At 37.8% G+C, this 15,151-nt stretch overlaps 1 protein-coding gene across 5 annotated transcripts in view; it reads left to right on the forward strand.

Annotated features, from left to right (window-relative positions):
• The first annotated feature begins 9,676 nt into the window (after positions 1 to 9,676).
• SMARCAD1 (SWI/SNF-related, matrix-associated actin-dependent regulator of chromatin, subfamily a, containing DEAD/H box 1) overlaps positions 9,677 to 15,151 on the forward strand; it is a 76,533-nt gene continuing 71,058 nt past the window's right edge. For 2 of the 5 annotated variants that reach the window (XM_059376039.1, XM_059376076.1), the window contains exons 1-2: positions 9,887 to 10,124; positions 10,403 to 10,641. In XM_059376039.1, coding sequence (XP_059232022.1) covers positions 10,452 to 10,641 — 190 coding nt within the window. In that variant the 5' untranslated portion in view covers positions 9,887 to 10,124; positions 10,403 to 10,451. Of the gene's footprint in view, positions 9,788 to 9,886; positions 10,125 to 10,402; positions 10,642 to 15,151 lie in introns of those variants that run through there. The other 3 variants (XM_059376049.1, XM_059376067.1, XM_059376058.1) reach the window with 3 other exon arrangements.

The following is a 15,151-nucleotide window of genomic DNA, read 5'->3' on the forward strand; positions in this document are numbered from 1 at the left end:
CAGTCCCTGTGGAAACAGTATGAAGGTTCCTTAAAAGTTAAAAATAGAACCACCTTATGATCCAGCAATTGCACTACTAAGTATTTACTCAAAGAATACAAAAGTACTAATTCAAACATACTATTTACAGCAGAATTATTTACAATAGCCAAATTATGGAAAGACTCCAAATGTCCATCAACTGATAAATGAATAAAGAAGAGGCACACGCACACACACACACACAAACACACACACCACACACAAATATTACTCAGCCATAAACAAGAATAAAATCTTGCCATTTGCAAAAATATGGATAGAGCTACAGAATATTATGCTAAATAAAATAAGTCAGAGAAAGACAAATACCATACGATTTCACTCATATGTGGAATTTATGGAACAAAACAAATGAACAAAGGGAAAAGAGAGAGAGAGAGAGGCAAACCAAGAAATAGACTTGAGAACTATTGAGAACCAGCTGATGGTTAACAGAGGGGAAGTGGGTGGGTGGGTGGATGGGTTAAATAGGTGATGGGGATTAAGGAGGGCACTTGTCAGGATGAGCATCAGATATTGTATGGCAGTGTTGAATCACTACATCGTTATACCTGAAACTAATATTACACTCTGTTAACTAACTGGAATTTAAATAAAAACTTAAAAAATAAAAGGCCCATACAAGCATGGAATAATCATGAATTCCACCAGTTTTAAGGATTGAGGACCTCTTTGTCATAATTTCTCAATGTAAAAAAAAAAAAAAATCCTCAATGTGAATTTCACAGAGCACTAGGAGCTCCATGAAAGTCATGAAATTATGTATAGTCAATCACATGCATATGGAGGTTTTGGAAGGCATTCCATGGCTATTTATTTATTTGTTTGAGAGAGAGAGAGAGAGAGAAAGCATGTGTGTGCAAGCATGGAGGGGACAGAAGAAGGAGAGAGACAATCTTAAGCAGGCTCTCTGCCCAGCACAGAGCCCCACGCAGGGCTTGCTCTCAAGACTTTGAGATCACGACCTGAACCGAAATCAAGAGTCAGATGCTTAACCAACTAAGCCACCCAGGTGCCCCTCCATGACTTTTTAAAGATCAGATTCTCAAAAGAGTTTCATGGCCATCCCCTCTACCTCAAGAAATCAGGAATTACTACTCTGGGAAAGAAGTATTTGCTTATAAACTGGTAATATTTGTCTCAGTCATGTTACTAAGGAAGGAAGATCTACTTAGTTTTATGACTTGGTATCTTGTCTTTTCCATTTCATATTTGTGTGTGGGAGGTAAGATTAGTTTACACAAGTTTCCATTACCAACTAGGTGTGGTTCACATTTTTAAGGTATCAAGTTAAGAAGGGATCCAGGTCTGCAAATCCCATTTTTAATCTCTGTTGCTGTTTATTATTTTGTTTGGCTTTTTATTTAATTCAAATTTGGAAGGAATTTCCTTGAATTGGTTCATGATTTTATTTTGGTAAAGATAAAGCAAAAAGAAATAAAAATAAAATTTCCACAAAGTCTTTCCTCCTGTTTAATGAGGAAATTTCAGGCTTCTATAAAACATTTTCACTGGGCCTATTTCAAAGCTAACAAGTAATTAACAAGATTCTGGCAGCTGTCTTAGTCAGGAGTTTATGGAGAAACAGAACTGGTAGGATATGCTTTCTGTATAGAAAGCGGTTTATTATGAGGAATTTACTTACTCAACTTAGAGGCTAAGAATTCCCTCTACAAGCTGGAGATCCAGGGAAGCCAGTGGTGTACCTCCCGTCCAAGACCCAAATCTGAAGGCCTGAGAACAAGCTCAAAGGCAAGAGAAGATGGATGTCCCGGGTCAAGCAGAGAAAGCGAATTTGCCCTTCTTCTACCTTTTTCTTCTATTCACGCCTTAAAGAATGAGGTGTCGTCCACCTCATTGGGAGGGCAATCTTCTTTAGTCAGTCTACCAATTCAAAGGCTCAACTCTTCCAAAAACACTCTCAGTGGACCCATTTAGAAATGTGTTTTACCAGAAATCGATACCTAAAACTAACATCACAGCAGCTGTACATAAATATTTATTTTAACTTAAAAAGTAAATTCTATCCCCATAGGGACTCTTGAAGCAACCATTTGTTTCTGAAATCTTAGTCACCACATCTGAGTAGTCCTGCTGACAAAATTCTACTTTAAAATCTGTTATTCTAGAAACTTTATCTTAATTACCAATTGAATCACCTTCTACAAATTAGAAATATGCTTTTTTGTGACCAAGTATATATTTCTAAAAAGAGGTGACTTTAATTTTTACTACTGAGAAAGAGAAATTAGGTACTATTTTGGGAAATAATTCTTTTGGAAAGGAAGATAGAAAGAAAGTATGAAGACACACTAAGTATTGAATGTTGATTTCTGGACTCAGCCACTTCAAAATTGAGGGGAACAGGAAATGAGCCCAAGATTTCCAGACAGTCTCTGAGTCTAGGTATTTAGAGACAAAAAAATAAGTAACATTTTACTTCTAGCTGGAAGAATCAGTATACTTGAAACAAAATGTAGGAAAATATTTGTATATGTTCTAATTATTATCTATTACTGCACAACAAAATAACCCCCAAATTTCCTGGTTTAAAATAATAGACACTTTATTATATCTTAAGATTCTGTGGGTCAGAAATTTGGGCCACGCTTGCTGAGTGATTCCAATTTTATCATTTCTTTCTACTTACTAGTTGGAGTACTTTTACAAAATAATTTTTGAGAAAATTTTATATATGTGACACAGAGAGAGAGATCATAAGTAGGCAGAGAGGCAGGAAGAGGGGTAGGGGAAAGCAGGCTTCCTGCTAAGCAGAGAGTCCTGTGTGGGGCTGGATCCCAGGACCTGAGACCACAACCAGAGCCAAGGCAGAGGCTTAACCCACTGAGCCACCCAGGTGCCCCTAGTTGGAATACTTTTATAAAGAAACATTTCCTTCATCTATTCTTTGATTACCTAGTAGAAAAGTAAAGGCAATATAAAAGCTTGATTCTTTTCCCACACTTACCAGTTTTCATAATAATGAATTATCTTCTCCTTTCATTCTCCAAAAACAATGAGGCTTTAAAAAATACCATAAAGAACTCATGAATTTAAACACATTTGATTGTTTTCAAATAACTAAAATTTTTAACCTTATTCAATTTCAAACTTCTCCATCAATGGCCAGTAGTAGGAGGCTCTTTGAGTTGGCTCCTGAATCTTTTTGACATGATGTTAGTGGTCTTTGATAACTTTTTTGCTTTTGGTATGGGAAGATATTCCAGGCTCATCCTGTACATTTCCTATCCTAGAATGGTGTCTGTTCTTTTTCCAGGAAGGATGGGTGTGTGTGTGTGTGTATCAAACTTCCTAGGTTCCTGCAGATATTTCCAATTCAAATAAAAGACCACTCTGCATTCTAGGATTTGCACTCTAACCTCTTTGTTTCTTTCTTTTTTTTTTTTTAATTTTATTTACGTATTTGAGAGAGAGATTGAGTGAGAGAGAGCTCACGAGCAGGGGGAGAAGGTAGAGAGAGAAGCAGATTCCCCACTGAGCAGGGAGCCCAATGTGGGACACATGTCCTGAGCTGAGGGCAGATGCTTAACTGATTGAGCCACCCAGATGCCCCACACTCTAACATCTATCACATCTGTACCTCCTTTCTTCTACTTGAAAATCCTGGCTTCCAAAGAAATAGGATATAATGGAGTTATTTATTTGCTTTATTCAAAAATGTACACAGAAAAGTCTCAGAATAACAATACTAATATACTTATTCCAATACAATCACTGAAAATTAAAAAAAAAAATTCATATGTTCCTACCATTCACTTCCAATTTTAAAAGGGGTGCACCAACAGGTCATATAACCATTATATGCTATTCTTTTCCTTTTAAACCTCTTACTGTCTTTGTTCTACAAATAACCATATATCTAATGTTCAATATCTGTCCTTTGGTGTTGTTAGTACATATATTTTGGTTTTATGAAGTTCATTCTCTAATAAATTCTGTAGAAGTGCTCATGAGAATAATATCCACAGAGATCTTGCATGATGCTAAGAGTCCGTTTGTGTCTTTATATTTGAAAAGCGCTTTTGCTCAATATAAAATCTTTGGATCACATTTTATTTCTTTGAGCCTCCTATATACAATATTCCATTTTCTTTCAGCATAAAAGCTTGCTATTAAAACTATAATAATAATATAATTTTTTTCTCTTATTTTTGTCTAAATGTTGAAGGAATTTTAAAAATTTAAGTCTAAATTTTACTAGAACAGGGCTTGGTACTCACCATCTTGGTTGATATTTTGGGGTAAATGATGTGCTCTTCCAATATATGGTTTCAAATCTTTGATATTTTCAGGGAATGATTTTTGAATTATAGTTTTTAGTTACTTCTCCACAGTTTTGCTTCTGTAATGATTCCTATTATAATTATGTTGGATCTTCTTTGCTTATCCTCAATATTTATTATTTTCTCTTGAAATCTATTTACCTTCCCATTTTTATGGCTTTTTTCTTCCCTTTTCACCCTTTCTCTTTAGGCATTATCTGTTATGTTTATTTAACTAGATGTTACATCTAGTTTAATTTTCATCTCTGAAATATTTTTTTCTTTTACTTTTCTTCCCTTCTTGAGTGGTATCATCTCTTTCCCGAGTTGTTTTTGTGGTTGTTGTTGTTAATTCTAATTCAAGGGGTGCCTGGATGACTCAGTTGGTAGAACCTGCAACTCTTGATCTTGTGATTTCAAGCCCAAGATTGGGTGTAGAGCTTACATTAAAAAAAAAAAACAAAACAAAACAGGGGTGCCTGGGTGGCTCAGTGGGTTAAAGCCTCTGCCTTTGGCTTGGGTGATGATCCCAGGGTCCTGGGATCGAGCTCCGCATCAGGCTCTCTGCTCAGCCTGCTTCCCCCTTTCTCTCTGCATCTCTGTCAATTAAATAAATAAAATCTTTAAAAAAAAATAAAAAATAAAATAAAACAAATAAAACATATTTTAAAAATATTTTGGTTCATGTTGTTCTTCCATGATGTAATATTTTGAAGATAATCAGCTTATTTTAAAATTTATTTGTGGTTATCTGTATGCTTAGGCATCTTATATAGTTATTAATATCATCCATTCCATCAACACATATTTATTGAGCATGTACTATGTGCAGACAGGCATTGTAGCCCAAAGTTGAACCATCCCAGCTGATCAACATTATTGTTTTATACAACTAAAATTTTGTGGTTGTTATGCAATGAAATGTTGATGAATATACCATATTTATAATTATTAAGTCCTAACTTTATTTAGTTTCAACAGACTACTTCTATACCATGAATTCTGCATTCTTGACTCTGTCACCCAAATTTATGTTTTCAGGAACAGTTTAACAAAGATGTATTTCAAGGAATTAAAAGTTTGCAATTTTTTTAAATCCATAATGAATAATGTATACATGATCTAAAAAATGACTGAGTTACAATCTTTTCCCTCTAGATCTTTGTAGTTGTTTCATCATTACCTTCCAGTATTTAGTTAATTGAACAAGTTTTTTGGTTTTTTTTTTTAAGATTTTATTTATTTGACAGAAAGAGAATAAGCACAAGCACGTTGAGCAGAAGAGGAAGAGGGAGAAGCAGGTGCCCTACCAAGTAGGGAGCCAAACATGGGGCTTGATCCTATGACCCTGGAATCACGACCTGAGCTGAAGACAGATGCTTAACCAACTGAGCCACCCAGGCATCCCTCTTAAGCAACTATTTTGACTGATTTTTATTTTTTTTGTCTTTTTGTAGGCTGTTTTCTCTGAAAAAAAAATTGCTATACATTTTTTTAAATTCTTGAAATTAAAAAACATTCTTTAGGACATTTTTAGTGTCTACTTTTCCTTAATTGTTTTTGTCTTTAATACCATGAGCATTTTCAATTGCAGACTAATGAGAGCTCAAGAAATTTTATACCTTATATTTTAATTATTTATTCTGATCATTTTGTGTGTATTCTGTTCTTTGATATTAATTCATCAAAGTTTGCTTCTCAGTCCTCTGAATCCTATATTTATCATCTCTTAAAATCTCATTGGTTCACCTCTTCATTCTAGGGGGAGAGGTGGTTTTGAAACTTTCTTTCTTTTATCAACAATTAAGTGTTTTTAGTCACTTTTTAAAAAGTGTTAGGTTTATTGAGTTATAACTTACAAGCAGTAAGATTAAGCTTTTTAAGTCTATAGTTGAGAATAAGATTTCACAAATATATTTAGTCACTACTATAATCAGTGCACTCTGGGCAAGAGGAGAATGAGATAAGCAGGACACCAAGGACTGAATTTTGGAAAATGATCATATTTATGGTCAGAGGGAAGAAAAATCAGAGGACTAATTTTTAACCCCAATTCCTGCTATTATCCCAGAAGATTTTACATTCATATCAAGAATCCTTCCACCCGGGGTGCCTGGGTGGCTCAGTAGGCTAAAGCCTCTGCCTTCAGTTCAGGTCATGATCCCAGGGTTCTGGGATTGAGCCACGCATCAGGCTCTCTGCTCAGCGGGGAACCTGCTTCCTCCTCTCTCTCCTTGCTTCTCTGCCTACTTGTGATCTCTGTCAAATAAATAAATAAAATATTTTAAAAAAAAAGAATCCTTCCACCTTTTGCCCCCTGTTATGTGCTGAATAGTGTTCCCCCAAATTCATATGCTGAAGTCCTATCGCCCAGTATCTCAAAATGTGACTACACTTAGAAACAGGACCTTCAGAAATGTAGTTAAATTAAAATGTGATTTTTTAAATTGTGAAATTTATTCACAAGTATAGAGGGAAGATTTCGTAAAGACACAGGGAGAAGATGGCCAGTGTGAGAGGCTTGAAGCAGATCCTTCCCTCGTGGTCCTCAGAAACCAACCCTACCAAGACCTCGATATCAGACTTCCAGCCTTCAAAGCCATGAGAAAATTAAATTTCTGTTTTGTAAGCTATCCAATCTGCAGTACTTTGTAATGGCAGTCTGTGTACTTCGCTATACCTTCTCTTAACCTTTTGATCCACAATCAAGGAAAATCCCACTCATGGGAAATTCTAATTCTCCCAGGTCAGTGAATGCTACAGACATCCCACCCTTGGAACTGGGCAAGAGTGGTGCTTGTACTGCATGTATTGCTTTACAGAACACAAGTTGGCCCTTTTCCTGCTATACCGAACCCTAAATAGCAAGGAATCTGTGGGGCCAAAAAGACAGGTTCACTCAGAACCTATATCTTCAATTTTAGACAATGCTTTTGAGTAGCAGCTGGTCTTTAAAATCTCTGCTCACACAGCTCCAAAAAAGCAAGGAGTGACCTTTCCCCAGGTCCTCCGTGCTAAGGGCCAACAGTGCTTCTAGTATCTAAATCCTTAGACCAAACATGTAGTAAAAAAGCTCCCAGCACTAAGAGGTGCCTTAGCAGTGGTGTGGGAGTAGGCTTGCCAAGTAAAATACAGTATACCTTATTAAATCTGTATTTCAAATGGACAAGTAAGTTCTTAGGACAAGCAAGTTCCAAATATCACATGGTACATACTCACTCTAAAAGGTATTGTTTATATAAAATCCAAATTTAACAAAATAGCCTCTTTTTTTTTTTAATATTTTATTTATTTATTTGACAGAGATCACAAGTAGACAGAGAGGCAGGCAGAGAGAGAGGGAGAAGCAGGCTCCCTGCTGAGCAGAGAGCCCAATGTGGGGCTCGATCTCAGGACCCTGAGATCATGACCTGAGCCGAAGGCAGAGGCCTAACCCACTGAGCCACCCAGGTGCCCCAGCCTCTTTTTTTTTTTTAAATTTTTAGCAATATAGGAACCCTAGGTGGAGTCATAGTTGGGCATTTGAGCTGGGTGTCCGTATGCATGAGCACAACACTCGTAATGGTATCAAACTGAGTGAGAGGACATGATACAGGGAAGGCAGGATACATGTGCCAATCAGTTCTCCTTCAATTATCCATTCTGTCCAACACAAGAATTCTAAATTGAACCTGGCTTTCCAGGTCATTTTCAAAATAGGACAATAAAACAAAATTTATTTTTACATTTTGTTAACTGTATTTATGTTTAAATATTCAGGCATATGATGTTTGGGTCTCGATTTTCACTCTTTCTCCCACTGTACAAATGTCAAGGGGTTAATACTGTGTTGCAGAAACTTGCCTTAAGAGGTCAATGGTATCAACCACATTTAAAAGATGAGGAAGCTAAGGCTTAAAGTGTTAAATATAATTTGTCCACAGTCATTGAGCTAGTGGAATCCATTTTCAATGTTAGATCTGTCTGAATATAAAGCAAATATTCTTTTTTAAAATTACATGTAGTGAGGGACGCCTGGGTGGCTCAGTTGGTTGAGCCGCTGTCTTCGGCTCAGGTCATGATCCCAGGTTCCTGGGATGGAGTCCTGCATAGGGCTCCTTGCTCGGCAGGGAGCCTGCTTCTCTCGCTGCCTCTGCCTGCCTCTCTGCCTGCTTGTGTGTACTCTCTCTCTCTATCTCTGGCAAATAAGTAAAATCTTTAAAAAAAAAATTACATGTAGTGAATGGTGACTACATTTAATACAGTATTGTATATTTGAAAGCTGCAACAAGCAGATCTGAGAGCAAATATTCTTTATCACCAACAATAATTTACTATGTATAAATTGACATACCCTTTGATACCATCAGTATACCTGGAGGCATAAAGCTGGTGAATTTTATGGGCTATCAAAAATAGGTATAACAAGGGGCACCCGGGTAGCTCAGTGGGTTATATGCCTCTGCCTTCGGCTCAGGTCATGATCCCAGGGTCCTGGGATGGAGCCCCCCCTCTGGCCCTCTGCTCCGCCGGAAGCCCCCCCCCCCCCAGGAATCTCTCTGCCAAATAAATAAATAAATTTTTTTTAAAAAGTAGATATAATGAAATCACACTTGTTCAGGCTTTGATCCTGAATTTATGGGTCTTACACTTACACTCAATTGTGTAAGTGTACCCGCATTTGATAAAACTGTGGGTTCATGTTATAATTATACAGTTCAAAACACTGATTTATAAAATAGAATGCCAATTTAAGTTACAATGACCAGTGTTTTTGGTAGAATAATGATTTGTAGTAATTTCTCTTTAAGGGAAATGCCAACCAGAGGATCAAATTAAAACAGAAAACTACCTGTACAGCCTAATGTTAGAACAAAAAGGGTAAATATCCTTAAGGTAGTATTTTCGTCAAGATAGGTGAATTGTCATATTCCACTCGGAGAATAATCCAGTCCACAGTGGGGAGGCAGTTCATATGCTCTGAAGCACAACACACCGGGTTTTTACTTCTTACTGTTGAACATTTGCAGGCCTCAGTTTTCTTGTTACGTAAAAAAGGCTTCTTGTAAGGGTTGAGATTATTCATGTAAAACGTCTAGCACACTATTGCCATCATACTATGTATAATACAAAATATTATACATTATATCAAATGTCGTATTATTTATTATTATGTTATTGCTATTGTGCAATTTATCATTGTTCTGTTTAACAACTCTTGCTAACCTGGAGAAACAGGCCATAAGCGCGCTTCCCAGGCGTAGAGGCGGGTACGAGTTACCATGGCAACAGCGCGCGCCTAGACATCTTCCGCTCGCGCGTCGCTGGAAAAGAAAAAAAGCCCGAGCTGCGTGTTGCGTCATCACCGCGCGCTCGTTCGGGCTCTCCGTTTTGGAAGGTCCCGGCCCGGCTACCGTCGCCCCCCCCGCCAGGAATTATTTTTTCTTTCAACCTTTGTTACATCGCATCGAGCCTGCAAGACTGTAAGTACTAAAGAAAGAAAGAGGGCGAGCGAGGGAGCATTAAAAAAGTGATGCCGCAGCACACTCCCCACCTCTGAACCCTCCCTATGTTTTCTTGATCCTATCAGCTTCCTCTCAGCTGGGATCGCGCCGCGTCAACTTCCGGGCGGGTGCCCGCCAGCACGGCCTCCGCCGCTCCCCTTCTTTGGCCCCTTTGTGTCCCCGCAGTATCGAGGCGCGGGCCCTGGCACGTCCTTTCTCGAGGCAGGGAGCACCGTAGTGCAGGGAGCCTCTCACTGTGGGCGGGCGCGCGGCCCGCAGGGGGGTTGGAGTGGGGAACGTGCCTGCGCGTGCTGGGGTAAGAGGAGGTTGCACGAGGGTCAGCGTGTGGTTTGAGGAAGGAGGGGCGGGGCGGGGAGGGGGGAGACGAAGGGGAGTAGAAAGAGCAATGGAAATTTTTAAAAAGATACTCCTGTCCACCTTCTGATTATTGTGGCCTAACAATGAGGCGCAGCCATAATAGTCATCCTGTGCCATGTTTTCGTGCTCTTAATTGCCTTGGGAATGAACTGCTAAGGCTTTGTATTTTATATTGTTTTCATGGCCTCTTTTTCTCTTTTTATTTTCTTCCTGCAGATAGTTCATTTAAAGCTCTTAATTCCACAGGGTGGTGGTTTCTGCCAATATGAATCTTTTCAACTTGGACCGTTTTCGCTTTGAGAAAAGGAGTAAGATTGAGGAAGTGCCCGAAGCAACCCCTCAACCCACCCAGCCTGGCCCTTCTTCACCAATTTCTCTTAGTGCTGAAGAGGAGAATGCTGAAGGGGAAGTTAGCAGGGCAGGCACACCTGATTCAGATATAACTGAAAAAACAGGTGAGTTACAATGTTGCAAAATGATGTAGCATCAAGAGGTATTTTTTGAGAGAAAGAAATTCTAATATTCTTGATGTAATACATAATAATACATTGTCCTCTGCCTTGCCCTTTAAAATACCGCTTTGCTGCTAGAGGCACCATATACCTCCCATGAACTGAACATCTATGGGCTTCTTCAGTTTTATATGAAGTTCTTTGGAATATGACCCAGTGATGGAAGTTGGTATCTGAATTTAGGTCATCCTTAGGTCAGAGTAGTTGCTTCTGGAAGAGAAACTAGGTGATTCAGACTCATGATGTAAACTTTGAGTCTGTTATTTGGCCAGGTATTTACATCTCAGTATTTTTCCAAGAAACACTGCTCACTTACTATGAACCAGACTTAGACTCAAGGTGCTTGAAGACAACCTCTGGATGAATGAAGAGCAGATCCCATTCAGATTTTTGCCACTATTTGACATTCTGGAGATCCCCAGGGTGCGAATGAGTAATTGGTATTCTTCAAGGTGAAAGAACCATTTCTAACCTCTTCAGCAGGTTGTCCCAGACAATGGGATTTGAGAGGAAGCCAAAAATAAGCATTTCCATCTTAGTCTGTGTTCTTTGAACAGTGAACAGGACATATTTGAACTGTTATGTTTTAGGCACTGTGCTGTGTTTCACATTCTCTTATCTGATTTGTACGGCAGGCCTACAAGATGATACCCACATTTTGCAGAAATGAAACCCAGAGAGGTTAAGTTGTTAGGAATTTGATAAACCTGGAACTCAAATCCAGTCAGTCTAGTTTCTGAGCATAAACTTTTAATTGTTTACACTGTGCAGTTTCTTATGAAGGGTGGAAGAAATATTAGAAGTTTTCTTTTAATGTTTATTTTAGTGATACCTTTTTTAATGCAAAACTCAATATTTCCCAAGTAGCGTTTATGCTGATGTGGCCCTGACAAGATTAGTAATAAGTATGCTGTTATTGTTGGTGTCTTATTTTATTTGCTAGTCTTCTGTTTAATTGTACCAGTGATGGCAGACTCCCTACACATTATCATTTGAATGACATTTAAAAATCTTTGGGTGTAACTAAAACATGCTGGAATGATTTGGTAGGTTGAATTGTGTGGTAATGGGGAGTCATAATTTTGAAAGGCTTTGTTGTATGAAAGGTTCTAAATTCATCCAAATTCTGTGGGGAACCACTGAAGCTTAGGAGTGCTGTCTCTTTGTTCATTCTTTCAATAGGTGTTTACTTTGTATAACATGCTGTAGTTAATGTGTAGATATCCAGGTACTTTAGTATTCTAATAATAAATATATGAATCTGTGTTTTATGTAGTTAGAGAGGGCTGGGAAGGCCAGCATGTAGGCATGGGATTTTGAATCTTAGGAATCTCTACTGCTTCATTTCAGTTAAATGGGATATTGGACAAATTACTTAAAATCTAAGATTAACATTTTTTCCTCTTTAGGATAAAAAGCACTTTGTAAACTGGAACACAGTGGAATATTTTATTTATCATTATAAATGTGAAGTTCTTAATTGTCTCTTCTAATCAGAAGATGCTGCTGTACTTTTTTTCCCTGTTTAAGGAGATTTCATTCATTTTTATTGTGATTTTTTTTTTTTCCGCATGTGTAAATTTCTCTTATAAACTGAGGTTACCTTTGGGACTCACATGATTAGTCTTAATAGCATTGGGAAATACGAAAATTAAGTTTGTTCTGGAAATGGTTAGAATTCATCCTACTAGGGATAGAGAGCTCTAAGAAAAGATGATTGTAGTTGGTATTGTAAAATTGAGAGAATCTTGAAAACGAAGGCTAGGTTTTGGTTTTACATTGTGATTACAAGAGATCCATTAAAGCCTTCACAGATAGAAAGGTAAAATGATGAGACGTTGTTTTGTTAAAAAAAAATCAGTTTAGCAGTCCTGAGTACCGTACTTTGTTAGAAGGTAAGTTTTGAAGGGAGATAATTCATTTTGGAAGTAGAAATAACAGTAGGAGTAGAGAAGAAAGAGAGATGAGAGATTTCAAAGAAAGAAAGGGCAAAGTTTTAGAACCAAATCTAGGAAGAATGAGATAAATAAGAAATTAAGTTCATGATCACCTGGGTGGCTCAGTCGGTTAAAGATCAGCCTTCTGCTCAGGTCATGATCCCAGGGTCTTGGGATCTATTCCCACGTTGGGTTCCCTGCTCAGCAAGAAGCCTGCTTCTCCCTCTCCCACTGCCCCTGCTTGTGCGTGTGTATGTGCGCACTCGCTCTTTCTCTCTGTCAAATAAATAAAATCTTTAAAAAATCTAATTAAGAAAATGGTAGATTTGTACATCAGGATAGGTGTAAAGTACCCATTCTAACCCATTGGGCATGCCTTTAAAAATTCAAATAAAAAATGTCCTGTCCCCGGTTTAGCATGTTGGACGAGACCTAAAGCAACTTAACATAGAGGTGGGGAATTCTCAATTGAGTGTTGGAGCTTGAGCCTGTATACAGGATGAAATACTAAAGCTGGTTTAGGCTCCTGACTAGAGATTAGGGAATCATTGGTGGGATATGGTTTTTGACCTTATTTCCTTTATCATCATATGCTAACTTCTTATTTTGCTGTTGTGTGTAATGCTTTATTTGCTTATTTACAATAGAGTGTTAGGTCTAAATCAGGTCTAAATCACCTATTTCTTAAATAGAGTGGAAATTCATGACATTTTTAGCTAACTCTTTTAATTTTAGCAATATGAATTAGATTTTATTTCCTATCACTCTCTCTCAGTTACTATGCCACAGCCATACCTTTTCTTAAATATGCAAAGGATAGTGCAGTCTTTCCTTCTTCCTCTTTGCTCTTCTTCGTCCAAGACCATGCCTGCTGATAAGTGCATATGACTCTGGGCTTAGTGATGTATTCACTGTCTTTAGAAGCCCTTCCCCTAATCAAACTCTCTGAAATAGCAACACTCCTCCCTCTGCCCTCAGCTTTACTCTTCTGTGTTTTTCTGTGTAGTATTTATTTCTACCTAACATAATTCTATATATTTGTGTCTCCTTTATTAAAATATAAGATGCATGTGAGCAGAGACTTTTTCCTGTTCACCGTTGCTTAGAGCAATGACTGTGCATAGTAAGCTCTTAGTAAATATGTATTGAAGGAGTGAGTATTGGGTGATAAGTGGGCAATACTAGTACTTTGTACAAATTTTTAGAAGTATCCTTCCTCTTTATGATCTTGAAATAGCCCCATAGCCATCAGGCTTCTTCACCCTTGCTAACTTGAAACTGCTTTTGATGCAGGATAGTCTTCCTTCACCCAGCCTTTGGATATGAGGGCATACACTTAACTTGTGGGCACCTCTCCCTCCTGTGTTTATTTTGCCCTCATGGTGTCACGTTATTAATGGTTATTGCTTGCTTACACATTTTTTTCTTTTGGCCTTTTTGAGAGCACTGTGGATTTCAAGGGAATAAAATAAAGGTACATGGGTGAGAGAGGAGAGAACTTCCTATGTTTTATGCATAAAGAGTAAAAATAAGACCAAAGCTTGATCCTCAAGGAACACCAGGAGGAAGGGACATATAAGTATATATAGTAAAGTAGTACAGTGTAATAACTCGGGAAAATATTAAGAAATGTAGAATCACAATCTAACTCAGAAATGATTATCTTTTCCTGGAGAGGATCAGGAAAAGTCACAGAGAGGTAACTTTGAGTGAACCCTAAGCAATGAATCAGTGCTTTTTTTGTGCACAGGTGAAGAAAATATACATTGTTTAGGAGAGTGATACGTCTCTAAGAAGGGAGGTTATCTGTGGAAGAGGCGGTTTAGGGAGGTATAGATGAAACTGAGAAGATAGACGTGTAAACTGCTGGGTTGTAAGGGGCCTTTATATGCTATGCCAAGAAGGACGGACTTTTTTGGGTATACACCAGAGAGCATTTCAGCATGGGAAGACCGTTGATGAAGCTGATGAATTAATTGAAGCCTAAATGTAGGAAAATGATAGTAGGATAAAAGAGGCTTTTTAGAGAAGTTTTATAATTCAGTATTTGATGGTATTTGGTGATCAGTTAAATGTAGAGGGTTTAAAGTAACTCATATTTCTTGCTTAGACAGCTGGGTGATGGGCACTATTAACTGAATTAGGCAGTGCATTTTGGAGAAAGATACTTAAACGTGTTGAGTTCAGGTCACCTGTTTCAGAAATGAGGTCTAGTGGAGGATTGAACATTAGGTTTTTAGATTAAAGATGGTTGGAGCCTTCCAAATCGACTTTGGAAGAGTCGTCATTGTGGCAGTTAACAAAAAATATCCCCAATCAAGGCATATAGAGAAAAATTTCAACATTTAGTGGTGAACAAATGAAGACAGACCAATGAAGATAATAAAGGATAACTTGAATAGTCATAGAAAATGATAATACTCTGAAAGCTAAAGAAAGACAAGTTTCTAATTTTGTGTATAGTGAACACTATCAGATACTGTAGACAGGTCAACTTGGATGTGGACTGAGAGACC

Source organism: Mustela nigripes, chromosome 1 (genome assembly GCF_022355385.1).
Source record: "Mustela nigripes isolate SB6536 chromosome 1, MUSNIG.SB6536, whole genome shotgun sequence".
Classification (NCBI taxonomy): domain Eukaryota; kingdom Metazoa; phylum Chordata; class Mammalia; order Carnivora; family Mustelidae; genus Mustela; species Mustela nigripes.